This window comes from Crotalus tigris, unplaced genomic scaffold (assembly GCF_016545835.1).
Source record: "Crotalus tigris isolate CLP2741 ecotype Arizona unplaced genomic scaffold, ASM1654583v1 scf7180000024506.1728113, whole genome shotgun sequence".
Lineage (NCBI taxonomy): Eukaryota > Metazoa > Chordata > Lepidosauria > Squamata > Viperidae > Crotalus > Crotalus tigris.
Genome location: NW_024100677.1, coordinates 748,204 through 764,819, shown reverse-complemented (window position 1 = coordinate 764,819; position 16,616 = coordinate 748,204). Strand labels below are relative to the sequence as shown.

Here is a 16,616-nt window from a genome sequence, read left to right as displayed (position 1 = left end):
TTTAATTCAAATTTGAAGTGATGCTTGTTCTTTGGATTTGGGTCATTAAATACAATAAAATTATATGTTGATTTTTCATAATATAGACCCTTTTATATATGCATTTAAGAATAAGATAATATATCAGATTCCAGGACATTGTCAAGTTTCTCATTATCTCATATTTATTGCTACCCAAAATGGCATTAGTTGAAAATCATTTTTAACTTTGCACAAACAGAGTAATCCATTTTAAAAAAAAAGTCCTTTAATCCTGGTATTTTGACCCTAGCTAATATTATCCTCTTAAGTTTCAGATCAGCAACGAAGAGAGAAACTGAAGAAAGAGGTAAAAAAATGTGAAAAAGAGATGATTTCATCTCAACAGGTATCCCGATCTAGTTCCAGGGAGAGTAGAAGACTGCTATCTGCCACCTATAGGAAAGTAGGTATATTTATTCTCTTTATTCCTTATTCACTACTATTACTGGAGGATTCCTTCCCGATTTTATTTTGTTGAATAACAGTATTCTACTAAATAAATTACAGTCATCAAGAAATACTTCCTTTTAAGGATAAGCAAAACCATATAGCACTATAATTCCTATAATTTTATTCTCTGATTTTAATTTGTGCTGAAGAGGATTGGGCAAAATTCTCCAGTGCTGTTTCTCTCTTTTTCTTGTTTTAAATTTGTTCTGGACTTCCCTATATCAACTTGTAAATTGGAAACAAAGTCTAAATTTTCTATAAATTTTTATACATGGTTCATGCCTATTTACAAGACATTTCTTAATTTCACCTTAATTTAATTCTACTTCTGCTATCTTTTTCATTTGCTGGAGGGGAGAATGATAATGAAAAGGATTTACAGACTGCAATTGGAGTTTGTTCAATACGATTTTCTCCTCACCATTCATCTGCTTCAGAATGAGGAAGCTGAAATTTAGTCCTTCCATTTTTGTTTAGCATCAATAACGAATCTCCTACGTACCAAATTTTAAATCATGTGTGATAAGCCTACAATACCTGTTTTTAATTTACCTGCATTTAGAGATATGCTTGCTATAAATATATGTAATCCTTGAGTTATAATAGTAATTGGGAATAGAATTTCTGTTAAGTGCCTTGCCATCCTTCACTTGCTGGCCTTGCCAGCTCTACCGCTGTCATCTGACCTATATCGCCTTCCTCCTTCTGTTGACAGGACGTGCCAAACTGCCTTACATAGGGCCATTCTCACAATGCTTTAGAAAGACTGAGAAACTTTACTGCAGTATCATGAGAAGGGCCTGTGCAATTTGGAGAGCATCATGAGCAGCCTCAGGAAGGTGTCCTGACATGTCCAGCAGCTGTTTTAAAGGGCAGCAAGTGCAGCAGGGTGAATGAAGCACAAGGCAGCAAGGGTGGCAGGGCAAACAGAGTTCAGCAGAGGCTTTGAGCTGTGGCATGGAGCCTGAGGCTGCACTCTGTAGTAGCAATGCTGGGGTTGAAGTAGAGGTCTGGGAGTGTTGGCACCTGACTGAGACTGCTAAACTTCTCTGATGTTTTTTTCAGAAAGCAACTGTACTTTCTTGTTTTTCTTTGAAAGACGTTTTGCTTCTCATCCAAGAAGCTTCTTCAGCTCTGATTGGATTGTGGGGAATGGAAGGATATAATCCCCATCATCCAGTTAGAGCAGAAGAAGCTTCTTGGATGAGAAGTGAAACGTCTTCAAAATAAAACAAGAAAGTCCATGTGGCTTCCCGAAAAAGCATCTTTGGGACAGCCATGACCTGGATGGCTGAGACTCTCCATAGACATTTCCCTGGTCTCTATTTCAGCCTCAGCACCACCACTGCTGCTGATGAGTGTCACTATGCAGGATGGCCAAAAGAGAGAAATGGAGGGGAGATGGGCAAGTGGAGGGAGTCTAAGCCTTCTTCCTATTGTAAATGCAGGTGGGCTGCCAAGCATCTGAATTTTTATCATATCATTGTGGAGGCGCTGCAGTGGCCATAATTTCAGGGATCAGGTATAAGTACCATTCATTCAGCACCTCCTTAACTTGGAATGGTCACTGAACAGTCAAAATTTGAGAACTACCTGCACATGATTGCTACTTATTGTAATCTGAACTATAGAAACTTCTAGCTTTCTTTTGTTCATGTCTTAAGTGTTGTAAATATTATTTACTTCATCCTTTCTCCGATCTGTTTCCTCTAAAATGTGTTGAAATTCCATCTTCCAAATTTCTCAGTCAGTATTATTAAATCTTAAAATTATGGTCCTAAGTATAACTTGATTGGAGAAGACAGATTTAGATTATAAATGAAAGTTAGCTGTTTATATTCATGTATGTATACCTCTTCCCAGTTATGTAGAAAGAGAAAGAAATTGACTGGAGGAAATAAATTTCTCAAATAAACCATAGTTGTTGACTAGCACTGCATAGAATAACACTAGTTAGAAGAATGATCTCTGATAGACAGCTAGAATATTATTTGCATAGCAGAAATGGGGAGAGTACTGTAAATGGTGGGATTCATTTTCATTTTAAAATATGCATAATGGCGTATTTGGCATCAAGCTGCTATATAAAGTGGATCATTAGTTGGCCAATTCTTGCATGACTGCTTGGTAGCTGACAGAGTGAATGATAAGATTCCCAGATAATCACCCTATTTAGAAAAGTTATTCATGACTGGTGATGGGTAATACAGTATGCTGTTGTTTTTGCTTTGTTTTATTTTGAAAGAAAAGGGAGAAATGTCAAGTTAAACATCTGAGACTCATTTGGTTACCATTGTCATTCATCAAAGCTCTTGTCATTTCGGATTGTTGAATAAAGAACTTTTATATTCACTACTGATTTTATCATACTAATGCAGGATTTGCAATATGCATCTATTGGTGAAACGTTTTTTTCAAAATTTTAAAAGGAATATGCCACCAAACCAAACAGAAAATGGCTTTCAAATCATAGCTGTCAAACGCTGTGCTAGTTCTGATTGTCTCCAAAAGCTAATCAGTTATCTCCTATAATATGATAATTGACCCATAGTATCGTGTTGTATATGTCTTCCTCCTTTCGGATGGAAAAGCTAACATGTTGTTCTCCTTCTCTTCTGTGGTAAACTTCTTGGTAATGGAGAATATGATTATTAGGCTCAGTCTCAACTCTTCCTGTTCTTATGAGTAGCCCAGTTGCTCTTTGCAACTGGCACAAGTTAACTCTGCTGTGGCAATATTGAGGATCCCTAATCTGGACATACTCTATTGTCAAACCAATAGGGGAGAGTTGAAGGACCCTGTTATTGTGAAACTTGGTGTATGATGTTATGATATGTATAGAGAAATAAATAAATTCAAATAAATTTATTGTGGTTATTAACATACAAACAAAGAATTTAAGATAAAAATATATTAAATCAAAAAGTGCTAAGAAGATAGCTCAGGGTTCATATGAGTCACAGAGAAAAGAGGTTAAAATTAGCAAACCTGTCTATATAAATGTTAAAATAGCAACATAAAATAAAAATAAAAAATGGCAGATAAAACAATAAAATTATTCCAAAGGGATTTGCGGATTATAAACTTCTATTACAAATCCCTTTCAAGCCTGAGATATAATAAAATATCTGACACGACATGTGCATACCAAAGCATAAAAAAGGTTAAAACGTAACTAGCAGCTCATGCAGAGCCTGAGCCATTTCTGGCTATCCTTTCTCAGGCAGGTTCAGTTGCTCTTAATCATTCCTTGCCTGATTTTGCATGCTGCTGTGCAAAACCTGGTAATCTGGTATGTTATTTCATGGTTGATGTCGGAAAATATTGATGGGTGAATCCTGTTTTGCTAGTCAGGAGTGAGAAAATTAAAGCATTTTCAGGTTCTATACAAAACTGGCAAGACATAAGAATATGTTGGATAGTTTTGACTTGTCCCGAGTCTCAGAGACATAATGGGTATTTCTTTCAGGCTGAAGTGCTGAAGGGAAAACATGACATTGGACTGAAATCCAGGCCCTTCCTGATTCTCTGATTCAGGATGTTAAGCTCTGTGAGATACTGGCTGGTATAATGCATATCTGGCTATTTGCCATGGAAAGCGATCAATACACCTAAGCCACTTTTAGGTCTACCTCTACCTTTCCCAGCTACAGCATTTAGGAAGTAAGCTGTATATCCATTTAGTGCCAAATCAGTTGAAAGCCAGGTAGCAAGCTGATGATGAATATAGCTATGAAACATATGAAGTTTATTATCTCTGCAATTGAACCACCAACTGTCCATGTTTCAATTAATTGGGGTAGCTTAATATCAGTCCTCCTTATATATGTAGGAGATGCAAGAGGAGGATTCTGGCTCTCTTAGGAACTAGCATGGTGTATCTTCTATCTTTATAATGCAGGACTTGAAGTTGAAAGTTCACTCTCTTCTGGATCATCTATTAGCGGTTTCTGAATGTTTGATGACCCCTTTCTTATAATTTTATGACTAACAGCTTTATTGAATTCTGAGGGTGGCAGTGGGTGTATAGTAGATTGATTAGGGAAGGCTATGTTGTTGTCAGTCTTTTTTAAAATTGAAATAAAATCTTGAGTAAAATCTAAATAAGTGGCATGATGATTCTTTTTTTTTCTGATAAGCTTGCTTGGATACTAGAATCCAAATCAGAGTCAATATCAGAGTTGAAAGAAACTCTTGCCTTTGAGGAATATACTGCTTTGAAGAATACACTGCTTTAATTCTATAGATTTCAGCCCACGGGTAATTTCCCTTCTTGGAACTGCATTAAATAAATAAGTGGGGAGGTTACATTCTCTTCTCAGTTGTAGTCAGTCAGAATCAGCTGAGGGATACTCTGCCTTCTTTAGAAGAATGGGTATTTAAGGTTTCTAATTTAGCAGAAATGGCTAAAATTTCTGCTTATTTAAAGGACCATTCACAAGAGAGATATTTTAATGTATGGAGAAGATGGATAGAATATGTTCAGAAGAAATATGGAACTACAAAGTTTCACTTATTCTATGAGTAATGATTTTGTTTATAAACTTATGATGTCAAAGTTTGAAGAGAACTAAGGGTTTTTATGATTTTGTTCATTGTATAATAGTAAACTTAAATAGATTATGTTTAATATGTTTGCATAATCCTCTATTGTGCTCTGGGAAGTGGGGGGGGGGTAGGGGGGAGGAGGTGGGGGTGGATGGGTTGAAAAAAAAAGAATCAGCTGAGGGATAAGAGATGTCAGTGAGGAGGCTTCTTGTTTTAAAATCTGGAGTCTGTTCTGAACTTCTATTAACTGAGCATAAAATGAGCCATTGGGAGAAAGAGAAAGATGGTTGCATTCTCCCTCCATTGAAGCACTAGTTTCTGTATTATCCTGTTTTGGCAGAAGGCTGTAGCCTTGAGCAAGTGAGAAGAGTGTGACTGAATCAAGAGCTGGACTGGAATGTCTTTAAATATTCTAGAAGGGAAAATACTGTATTTCTGCCACCTTAAAAAAATTCTGTACATTATATGTCTTGTGAAAAAGTAGGCAGATTCTTTTAAACTCCTTGCCTATGAAGCTAGGCAAAAAGTGATATGTATCCAGCTCTCTATGCTAGGGGCGGGGGGGGGGGGGAATAGTATAGGAGCTTGCTTAACAGATTGTTACAGCTTTCAGATGTGTAAGTTTCCTAGCAAACAGCCTATTTAGAGAGATAGATAGCAGAGCTTGAAATGGTCTCTGAAAAGTGATTTTTGTGTGTGTGGCCTTTCCTTTCTATTCCTTCCAGTATTTCATGGCTGATGGTAACTAGGACTTTTAAAAACTCTTTGTTGAGTGATACAGATGTGGGCAAGTGTGTCTTTCCTCAACTCCTTTGGAGAAGTAGAATCTTCCTTTCTCGTGATGTTAAACTTGTTCTTAATTAAAAAGTACTTAAAACTTTGTGAATATCATAGTGTGGTAGGAAAGAGACATTTTTTTGTTTCCTTTTTTAAATTTGCACTGTTGAATACTTTCTGGGCTATTTCTCAGTTTGGTGATATAGGTAGTCCTCAACTTACAACCACAACATTGCTAAGTGAGACATTTGCTAAGTGAGCTTTGCCCCATTTTATGACTTTTCTTGCCACAAGTTAAGTGAATCATTGCAGTTATTAAGTTAGTGACATGGTTAGGGTTAGGGTTTATATTATAATAGCTGTTTATATTTTCCCTTGTTATACATTTTTATTTAATTTTGAGTTATTCTGTTATTTGATTTTCTATTAAATTTCCATTTTTATTATCATTTGTCATTGAATTTTAATTCATTTTTCCTTCCAGTATGTTATCCTGTTAATAATTTGACTTACAATCATACAAATCAATGCTGCACAGTCTTATAAGAAAATTAAATGTGGACTTACCTTTGAAAAGTAAAAGCATTTTATTTTTAATTAGATAGCTGTTAAAATAGATAAGAGAGAAAGAGATTATTTTCATCTTCATAGGTCTGTTAATGATATTTCGGGTAATGACACTATGAAATGGATCGTAAAGAATAAAATATTACAAAATAATTGCTACAATTATTTAGAGTATTATATAGAGTACTATGAACATCCAGTCTATGGAAATTGTGTGGTCTTAAGTTACCTCAATATTACCTCATTTCCTAATCATACATAGAGAAATACAGTTTTCTGGATTAATACTTTTGTGGTTTGATGCTGGCTTTTTCACCAAACATTCACCAAATGTTTAATATTAACCTCCATTTATTTGAGATGAGGTAATATGGTAAACTAATTAATTAAAATTTAATTGAATTATCCTGATGTTTGTATTTTGATTTCTGTCATGAATTTCTAGGTATCTATAGGCAAACAACTTGCAATAAAAATGTGTCCTTGGCATATTCTGATTCATCAAAATTAAACAGGTGTTACAAGATTCTTCAGTAAGACATACTCCATCTATCTGTTTTTATAATATTTATCTTTTAAAGTGATTTTTATATATTTTATATTATTGTTTTCCTATGTGATTTTTTCTATTTGTGGCATCACCCAGAGTTGCCTTTGGTGAGATGGGTGGCTATATAAATTGGATTAATAAATAAATAAATTTATGCAGACAGCAGTATTTATCATGATTTTATTTCAATGTTTCAGCAGAAAGTCAAAACTAGAAAGCTTTGCCATTTGTTTTGTGCTGTCAGGGTTATTTAATAGCACCTCCGCTGCTTTGGGAATTTGTGTGAAATATATACATATATACATGTGTATGGTTGAAGGTTAATTGTTCCATGAATATCTTTCTTCTGGTTTATATTCTGATACACATTATAAGCAATAGAAAGAATCCCTGGGAATAGAAAATGTGCCTTGTTCAGTTTATTGCTTTGGAGAATTTATATGACTTTTTTCCATTTCATAGTCTGTCAAAAGTTTCATGTCTGCTGACTTACTAGTTTTATCTGCAGCCAACTTTTGTAATGCCTCTCCACAGTGGCATGCTGGGTTGTAAATGAATACATAAAAATCAATGATGTCAAACGAAAGAACTGCTAAAGAGTGTTCCTTGTATCTTTATGTGGTCTCTTACAGTGTTTTATTAACTGGCAATTGAATGGAATTTTTGGTTGTGCTTCAGAATATCAATACAGCAGCTTAAAAATGAATGCATAGAAAACTGGTTTTCAGGGATAGAAAATATGGAAATATATAATGAATACCATTGGCATATATTAGATTTAGTTACATTTTCTTTTCTTTCGTCTTCAAGCTATAATTTCTTTTGCTCATGACATCTCAGTCTTAGTGCTTCACATAACACTACATAGTTCAAAGAATAACTTAATAGCTATATTTCTATGCAGCATTACATCTTGCTTTAGATGCTGCCTGGGTTATTTATTTAGCAAGACAATGCTGTCTTTATAATGCCCAGGGTACACCCAGTTTATAATCTTAAACCTTTTCCCTTTCTGATGGGAAAAATAATTCAAAAGATAATTTTAAAAACACAAAGAAGGTATTGAAAATATTGAAGAGAAATCAAAATTCAAAACACCCTTCTATTGGGTGTTTTGAATTTTGATTTCTCTTTAATATTTTCAGTAGGTTTTTTTGTGTTTTTAAAAATATCTTCCAAATCCATTTTCAAGGCTATGTTAGGTCAGAGGAAAATGTAACTGTACAGATAGTCCTTGCTCAACATTCATTCATTCAGCAACCATTTGAAGTTACAGCAGCACAAAAAAATGAACTTGCAACCAGTACTCAAATTTATGACCATTGCAATACCCTCATGGTCACATGATAAAAATTTTGAGGCTCCCCCCAGTGAATTTGCAATTGGCCCCTACTGCTACCACCATTACAACTGCCCCTAGTTGACCTTTCCTTTGTGCCTACCCTCAGCTCTGTTGTCATGTTCTTGCTATGATGTACAGCTTTCTGTTGCCATCCCCAGTGGACCTTCCTCCTTACAGAATAGATAGAGAAGCCGTTTTCTACGTTTTTGCCTTTTTAATCACAGAAGAGGTTATTGGCCCTTGATTGCCAAATAAAAGAATACTTCAACACAATTCTGTCTGACTGTGCCTTTATCAGGTCTGGAAGAAAAGTCCACAACATTTACAGTAGACCCAGACTGGTCGACAAATAAGGGCATAACCAATGAGAAGCTTTATGGAAATTGAAATAAAACAAACAGAATATTTGTTCATGTGCTGTTTGCAAAAGCATGTATTTGAATAATGGAAACAATTATGGGGATAGAACAGAAACCAACTTGTCATATTAATTTCATTGGTTTATTCTGCTATATGGTGGATGCTTGGATTTTTTTTTCTTTCACTGATGTTTTATTTCAGCAAAAATGAAATGAAATAGCTGGTGGCAGTGGAGCCATATCCCAGAGCAAGAGAAAAATCAACCTGGCAGGTCCAAAGCCCCTTGGGTAGAAAGTCTTTATCACTTTCTGGGGCCAGAGGAAATGTCTTAGCCTAAACAGAGAGTTCCTAAGTCCAATCAATTTCTAATATTTTTATAAGCACTTCATTACGAGGCAAACAAATGGAGAATAGTATTCATTTGGTATTTATTCTTTGTTTGCTTTTCATGAAAAGAGCCCAATCAAATGGCCTGTGGTTTTTATGTCTCTCCAGCCTACCCCTACACAGGATTCATCAGAACCAGAAGACAAGGAACCCTTAAGGACACCATGTGAACAGCAGTATGGGTTGGGCTCCCTATTGACTCCAGAGAGGCAAAGCGCAATCCTTCAAAGTAAAGAAACAAATAACAAAAAAGCTGGTCTGAAAATTTCCAACTTCTCAGTTGAAAGCTCAGGCTCCAGCATTTCAAGCCTACAAAAGTTACATTCTAGAGTTTCCTGTAGTTCTTCTGACACTTCAGCAAGCAAAAGTTCTTCAAAAGCCCAAACTCCTGACTCCAAAGCATGCAGTGGGGATCTCCTCGACAAGCATTCCCAACATTTTACCAATGGTCAGCAGCCGTTCACTCCAAGGACTTTAAAGTCGGATGCGAAATCCTTTCTTTCACAGTACAGATACTACACCCCAGCGAGAAGGAAAGTAAGGGAGAATCTAAGGCAACAGATGGAAGCAGAAACGCAGACCGAAATAAGCAGGTGAAGAACTTTCTTAAGGAAGTCATATATAGACCTTGCACGAACCCGCTGTATGGTGTATTGAATTGCTGCTTCATGTTCATATTTAACAATGGAAAGCTAAACTTGGTAGATGGGCAACAACTAACGTGTGTGTGTTTGTGCGTGTAAAACATTGCTAGAAGTAGATGGATTAAAAAATGTCCTGTGTCAGTATATGAAGACAACAGTTCATCCAGAGACTATTATTAGAGTAAACAAGAGCCTTTAAAAATGAGGCAACAGATAATTAACAAAGACCTTGTATTTGCTTCATTTCATTCTTCTCTTTGAAAAACACCACTTTCAAATGACATAAGTGCCCCATCTTTTCAAAGAGCTGTTTGTATGGATTAGGAGCCCATGCCTCTGCTCATAGAAAAGCAGTATGGTCTGCCGTCACCTATATTTTAGTTACTCTGCATAGCTTGTTGCTGTATTTTCATTTGCAGAGAGGTCCCATTGTCATATAGATTCATATCTATGCTATGTAATTTGATCCTGCTTAATTTTATTGTTAATAGAATATGGCAGAGGTGATTGGACTAGTTCCAAAAATGCCTATGTACAAATAGGAAAGCTTCCTCCATTTGCAGATGGAATCAAGATATCCATTGGGAATTTTCTGCAGAACAAAGAGGATGATGGTATCACCTCCAGTACTTATCCTGAGGATTCCCCCAAACTCTGGAACAGCATGGGAAATGGCATAGGAAAAAAAAGAATTAGTAACTAGGAGAAAATATTTGTGCCATGCCATCTAACAAGTCTGTATCCAAGCATATTTATGAACTTTTTTATATTGCTTAGTAATGTTCTATCAGATTTATCTATTTTTCAACATAGAAGTCCAGGTAGTACTTCAGAGTAGTAAGCTCTGAAATTACTTGGCTCTGGCAAATGTTGGAATTTCATAATAAAAGAAATAGGATAGTAAACTGAGGCACAAGCAATGTAATCTGATCAAAGTCACTTTTGAATTTATCTTTAAAAGAAGTTTAAACAATGTTCCTGAAGAATCAAGAATCAATATTGTTAGGACTTCCCTGATTCTTGTCTTGAAAGTTAGATTTACAATTTTAATTGCAAGTAGTAAATTTCAGTTTGGATTTATTGGTATATGTACAGCCAAAGTTCAACGAAGTATTGAATTTGATAATAGAAGCTCCTACAGGAAAGTATCTTTATTTTGTGTTAGTGTGTTCTTTAGTCCAGAAATATTAATATATTATATTAATTAATACATGTAATTTAGATACCAAACACAGATCTCCCATATATTTTATTTCATTTCCATTTATATTAATAAAGGTTATTAAGAAACAGCACAATTGCAAGGAAGTAAGCCTCATTCAAAGATACAGAGTAGATGTCTTCTGCCTCAATTATATCTCCTCCAAATATAATAATACTTATTTCTCTCATTCTAATCTAAAGGTTTATTGAGTGCTATCAATTCACTGTCTTCTTTAGAATTGGGATTCTCTAGCAAATTAAGTGTCCCTTCAACTCCATTGTATTTAATGCCAAGCAAGGAAATGATTTTGGCATGATTAGAAGACTTAGTCCCCTTGAGAACTCTTAACTTCAGAGGTAGTAATAGTTATTCTATAGAACCTGTTAATATTCCACATCTTTCATATTTATCGCAGTTTCTTTATTAAAAAGGATTTATACAAGCAGATGGATTATCAGTTCCTTGTATATTTTTCCTTCCAGTGGGCCATTTGTCTTGTCGTCTCACAAACAGGCCTGAGTGATGGGTATATAGCATCTATAAGCATTAACACTCTGATAATTGTTTTTTGAACCCAGATGGTAATATAGATGCTCAAAATAGTATATGGGAGTATTGTTTCTGCAAAAATGACATAAGATCATTATATTTTGTAGTTTTCAAGCTGAATCTGAAGCATCTGAAAAAGAAAATGTGCCTAGTTTTCAGAAGATCACGAAGGAGGTAATTCAAGTGATCTGTGTGTGTTCCAGTCGCCAGGCCATTTATAAAGAGAAGACCGTTGCTCTGGATAGTTGGTTACATTCCATATTGAAAGAGGTTGCACTGACACTAAAAGGTCTCATTTATGGCTTGGATGTTTTTTGGATTTGATGTTTTCTGTAGAAACACAATGGTGGCTCTAGCAGAAGTTCCTTTTATCCCACTTTGATTTGGTACATTAATTCCAACTTTACTAAGAAAAATTAATGTCATGCCTTTTCATTTGCTAGATTATTACAATGGAATTATATAACTACAACCATAACTAGAACACTTCAATTGATGAAGAATGAGGCCACTTAAAATTATTATTGTGGGGCAGAAGGATAAATCATTTATACCCTCATAGTTTAAGTTGTTGCACTTGGGTTTCCAGACTAGCTCAAAGTGTTGTTTCTGATCTTTTAAATATTTAATAATCTGCCTATATGTTTGTGTTTATCCTTAGGATGCTACTTGCTGGCTTTCTGTTAGGATTTATAATATTTTCTGACTGTGTGCCTAGGTCTTCTCAGCAGTGTTCCAGCAAGATTACATTTATCCAATTCTATTTTTTAAAAAAACATTTTAATGCACTTTTAGTTTAATGGTATGGTAGTAATAGCAATGTTTACATTACTATTTTATATTCTTTTTTATTTCTTGCATTTTTATCTAAAAAAGCTTTACATAACAAGCTAGTATCATCTTAGAAACAGTTAAAACAAATAGATGTACTATATTGAATTCCATTCACTAGTGACTTAACCTTTGTGAAGGTATGCCCAAAAATTAATGGACTGCATAACAATAGATCAGAAATGTTTGGTGGTTTGGGTGGCTGGAACAGCCAGTAATAGATTCTACACACACACACACACACACACACACACACCAACTAGAGGCTTCTCCCATTCACACATATCCACTCAAACTTCTTCTCAAATTCTGGTCCCAAAGATGCTTTTCAAAAGGCAACTGGATTTTCTTTGTTGTTTCCTTGAAACAACAACTTCCTTCCTTTGTTTGCTTCCTTGAGAAGCAAAATGTCTTCAAGGAAAAAACAATGTCCAGTTGCTTTTTGGGAAGCATCTTTGGAACAGCCATGAACTAGAACAGGGATCCCCAACCTATGGTCTGCGGCCAGATACCAGGCCACAACCTGTTGGCCACCAGGCCCCAGGAATAGCTGGCGAGCCCCGCCCCACTCGTAGCACCATCGCACGGGCACTAGTGTCCCCATTTGCGCATGCACAGGGATGCCAGCACCACTGCCAATGTCACATGGGCACTAGTGGCTGTTTGCACATGGCCAGTGCGCATGCCATTGTCATGTGCAGCCCATTTGCGCATGTACACTAGCGCGGAGCCCGGCATGCACACATTTCCCTGCTGCTCCCTTTCCTCCTGGGCCACCAAGCCGGAAAGTTTGGGGAACTCTGCTCTAGAAGACTTAAGAATCTCCATAGATACTCACATTCTGTAATTTTTATGGGAATGACTTTTGTGGTGAAGATGGGAATAAGACCAACTTCTCCCACCGATGGTTCTTTATCACAAACATATCCCCTCCATTTTGGTCAACTGCATGTGGGGAGGAGAAAATTTTCACCAGGAAGAAATTGTTATAACCCTATATTTGTGTCATATCTGGTTTTGCCACATGTGACATTGCTCACAGTGAAGCTCCCAGCTGAATTTCTATATTGTTCCAACCAGTACTTACACCCCCAATAATTAGGATGTGTAAATAAATGTGAAGGATCAATGAAATTGTTTTACAGGTAGTTCTCGACATATGGCCACAATTGAGCCCAAAATTTCTGTTGCTAAGCAAGAAAGTTGTTAAGTGAATTTTACCCCATTTTACAACCTTTTTGCCACAGTTGTTAAGTGAATTACTGCAATTGTTAAGTTAGTAACAAGGTTCTTAAATGAATCTGCCTTCTCCATTGACTTTGCTTGTCAGAAGGTCACAAAAGGTGATCCTATGACCCCAGGACACTGTAACCGTCATAAATATAAGTCAGTTGCCAAACATCTGAATTTTGATCATGTGACCATGGGGATGCTGCAACGGTTGTAAGTATGGAAAATGGCTGTAAGTCAATTTTTTCAGTACTGTTGTAACTTCAAATGGTGACTAAATGAACTGTTGTAAGTCGAGGACAGCCTCTACTGATATCTGCAACTGGGTTTGTATTAAGCAGAGCTTCTAAAACATTGTGGTATTATAACCACCACTACCCAATAGCTGACCTTGTGCGACTCCCCCATGAATAAAGCTAATTAGTTCATTAGGGCTAAGGTGGAACAAAAGTAAAGAAATCACTTTTAATAATTAAACTTGTATCTGTAGATATTGGGGGAAGGGGGGGTCTCAGTACCATCTAATGCAGTCTTGCACAAGAACAAAACATAGTGTGAGTTTTGGCAGTGCTCTTGTTTTGCTCGCACATGTCTGACCAAGGGTTTTTTTTTTAAGTTTCTTGGGCTCCACCATGAGGCCTTGACCTCTGCATTAAGTCAGGAATTCTGTTTTGTAAATAGATTTTAGATTTTGTGTAAGTGGAAATAAAAGAAGATGTAGGGGGAGACAGTTATATATTTGAAAAATAAATAGGAAGTCTGGAATTAATTGGGCATTGGTTATTTGTTTTATTTTTTAAAAGCATTTAGTGGCCACCATTTTTTTCTCTCACTTTAATGAATCATTAAAGTGGATCATATTGTAATGTAATGTAATGTAATATAATATAATATATAACATAACATATAATACAATACTACAAATGAATTTTGTATTAATAACAGAGATATATACTTTATATATAGGTAGAAGATCCCAGGTTTTCTAATGAACAGATGTTTGATGAAATGAAAACTATTTCTCAGTTATCCTCTCCAAGGTAAGCAACGTTTGGATCTTTTTCTTTCTTTTTTGACATGCTCTGTGACTCTCCCTCACTGCTAATAGCACATCACCATGCTTTCCTGTGAAGTCCAGAATGATGTATTTCATAAGGTTTAGATCTCATGAAGTTATCTAAGTACGAATACTCATCTTTTCCTTCAAACAAAATTTCAGTAGCAGAGCAAATAAATAGCCAATCTGAAAGATGAAATGTTAGTTTGAATCACAATATTTGTTTTGATTAATAAATAATGAATTAGTAATTAATGAGAATGTGATAAAAGCTTTCTTGTAACTGGATGATTAACCCACCATCAATGAACAGATGTTTACTTGAGGTGAAAGATGGGTAAAATGCAAAATCTCAATTTTTAACAAAAGGTTAAAAATAAAGGGTTGCCTTTGTTGAAGGAATATGGAAATTAGAGGTTTGTTTTCACCAGCTTTCCATACACTGGTATTCTTCTGGACAACCTACCAAAGTTGTGTGTTTAAGAGACCCATTTTATGATGATCCTGTTTTAACCTGAATGGGCAATTGCTGTTGGAGATCATGGAGGGGAAGAACATGAGTTTCTAGAAGCAACAGCATGGGTCACACAAGGATTGGTGCTTTCTCCAGTTCATTGTACATCTTAGTATAACTAGTGGGAGAGGTAATCTATTCAGGATGAATTGTCACTAGTATACTGAACTTCTATAGTGCCGCCTCAGGCTATGGCAAAGATTCCAGTTTGCAGCACTGATTTCTAGGAAGACATTGGGCCCAATTCAAAGTGCTGTTTATCATCTTTAAAACCTATATAGGATATATAAACCACTAGGATTCATTAAGCACCAACTTTCCCATCTCCACCAAAATTCCAGAAGGGGGATGCTGAGAAGTGCAAAGAGCATGGAGTAAACAGTAAACCTTCTTAGTAGCAATCCACACAGTTTGGAACACTCCTCCACCAGAGATACATTAACCCTACTACCTGTTTGCATGCATTAAAAACATACTGGAATGTTTGTTGACTGTTTTATTTATTATGCTTTGTGGTTTGTCGTTTACTTGTTCACTTCCCAGAATCTATCCTATTGGGATAGAAGACAAAGGCAAAATTGCAAGGGCAAAATAGAGTTGTTCCTCTTTCCTTTTTAAACACTCAGAGAAAAATAAGCATCTTGCTACTCCTGATTGGTTGCTCAGGGTTTTACTTGTCTTTCCCCACTATGTAGATCAGGGGTGTCAAACTCGCAACGTCACATGACGTGTCATGACATATTGCGACTTTTTTTCCATTGCCAGCAATGGAGTGGGCGTGGTTTTGCTATGATGCATCCGGGCGCGGTTTTGCTATGATGCACCCGTGGTTTTGCTATGATGCATCACAGTTTGACACCCCTGATGTAGATGGATAGGTTTCAGTTTGATTAACTGTTTTATATTTCTCTCCCTTTTTCTCCCCCTTTAAACAGTGAGAGTTACTGAGTAATATCCATTTAATAATTCTAAAAGTGATTAATTGATTTTATTTACTCCCTCACCTTCATACATTCATTGAAGAGGGCAAGCTAAGTAAAATTCAATAATAAGAATGATCATACTGTGCACTTTCCTCCTGTAGGCATAGAGGCCAATTCGAGCATAGCCTTATATGAAACAATGTACATGCTCATAGTATTCTGCCTTCTGGATCTGATTTGCACTGTTTCTTCCTCCTTATGGCTTAGAGCAATTTCTCCATGTTCTGTTGAGTCCCCAACCATGAGGAAAATCCAAGCTGAGTAAGTAACTCATTAATTTCAATGTTACATAAGTGCAAAACATTAATGAAGCTGACATTTTAAGTGACATGATACTAAATTACAATTGGATCCACGTACATCAGTTGCAAAATTGTTACATAATGAAAAATTACCAGATTATTTTTATATCACTGATGCTGTTTCTTTCACTTATTCCATCCCACCCCTTAATACCATTTTGACACATATCACAATATCAGACAGTCTCATATAACCACAACATTCACATGTTTAAGGACACAGGACACCACAACCTGGTTTGGTTGATTGATTTAAATCAAACTGCATAATTTTACTTCCATTTCTTCTGCATTTTTTTT

The 16,616-nt window shown here is 35.9% G+C and overlaps 1 protein-coding gene across 3 annotated transcripts in view; it reads left to right on the top strand.

The window, feature by feature from the left end:
• SPATA7 (spermatogenesis associated 7) overlaps nucleotides 1-16,616 on the top strand; it is a 36,908-nt gene that overhangs the window by 12,822 nt on the left and 7,470 nt on the right. For 2 of the 3 annotated variants that reach the window (XM_039333469.1, XM_039333467.1), the window contains exons 5-9: nucleotides 291-424; nucleotides 9,111-9,595; nucleotides 11,507-11,573; nucleotides 14,427-14,500; nucleotides 16,222-16,275. In XM_039333469.1, the coding sequence (XP_039189403.1) occupies nucleotides 291-424; nucleotides 9,111-9,595; nucleotides 11,507-11,573; nucleotides 14,427-14,500; nucleotides 16,222-16,275 (814 nt within the window). The remainder of the gene's footprint in view (nucleotides 1-290; nucleotides 425-9,110; nucleotides 9,596-11,506; nucleotides 11,574-14,426; nucleotides 14,501-16,221; nucleotides 16,276-16,616) is intronic. The other variant, XM_039333468.1, reaches the window with a different exon arrangement.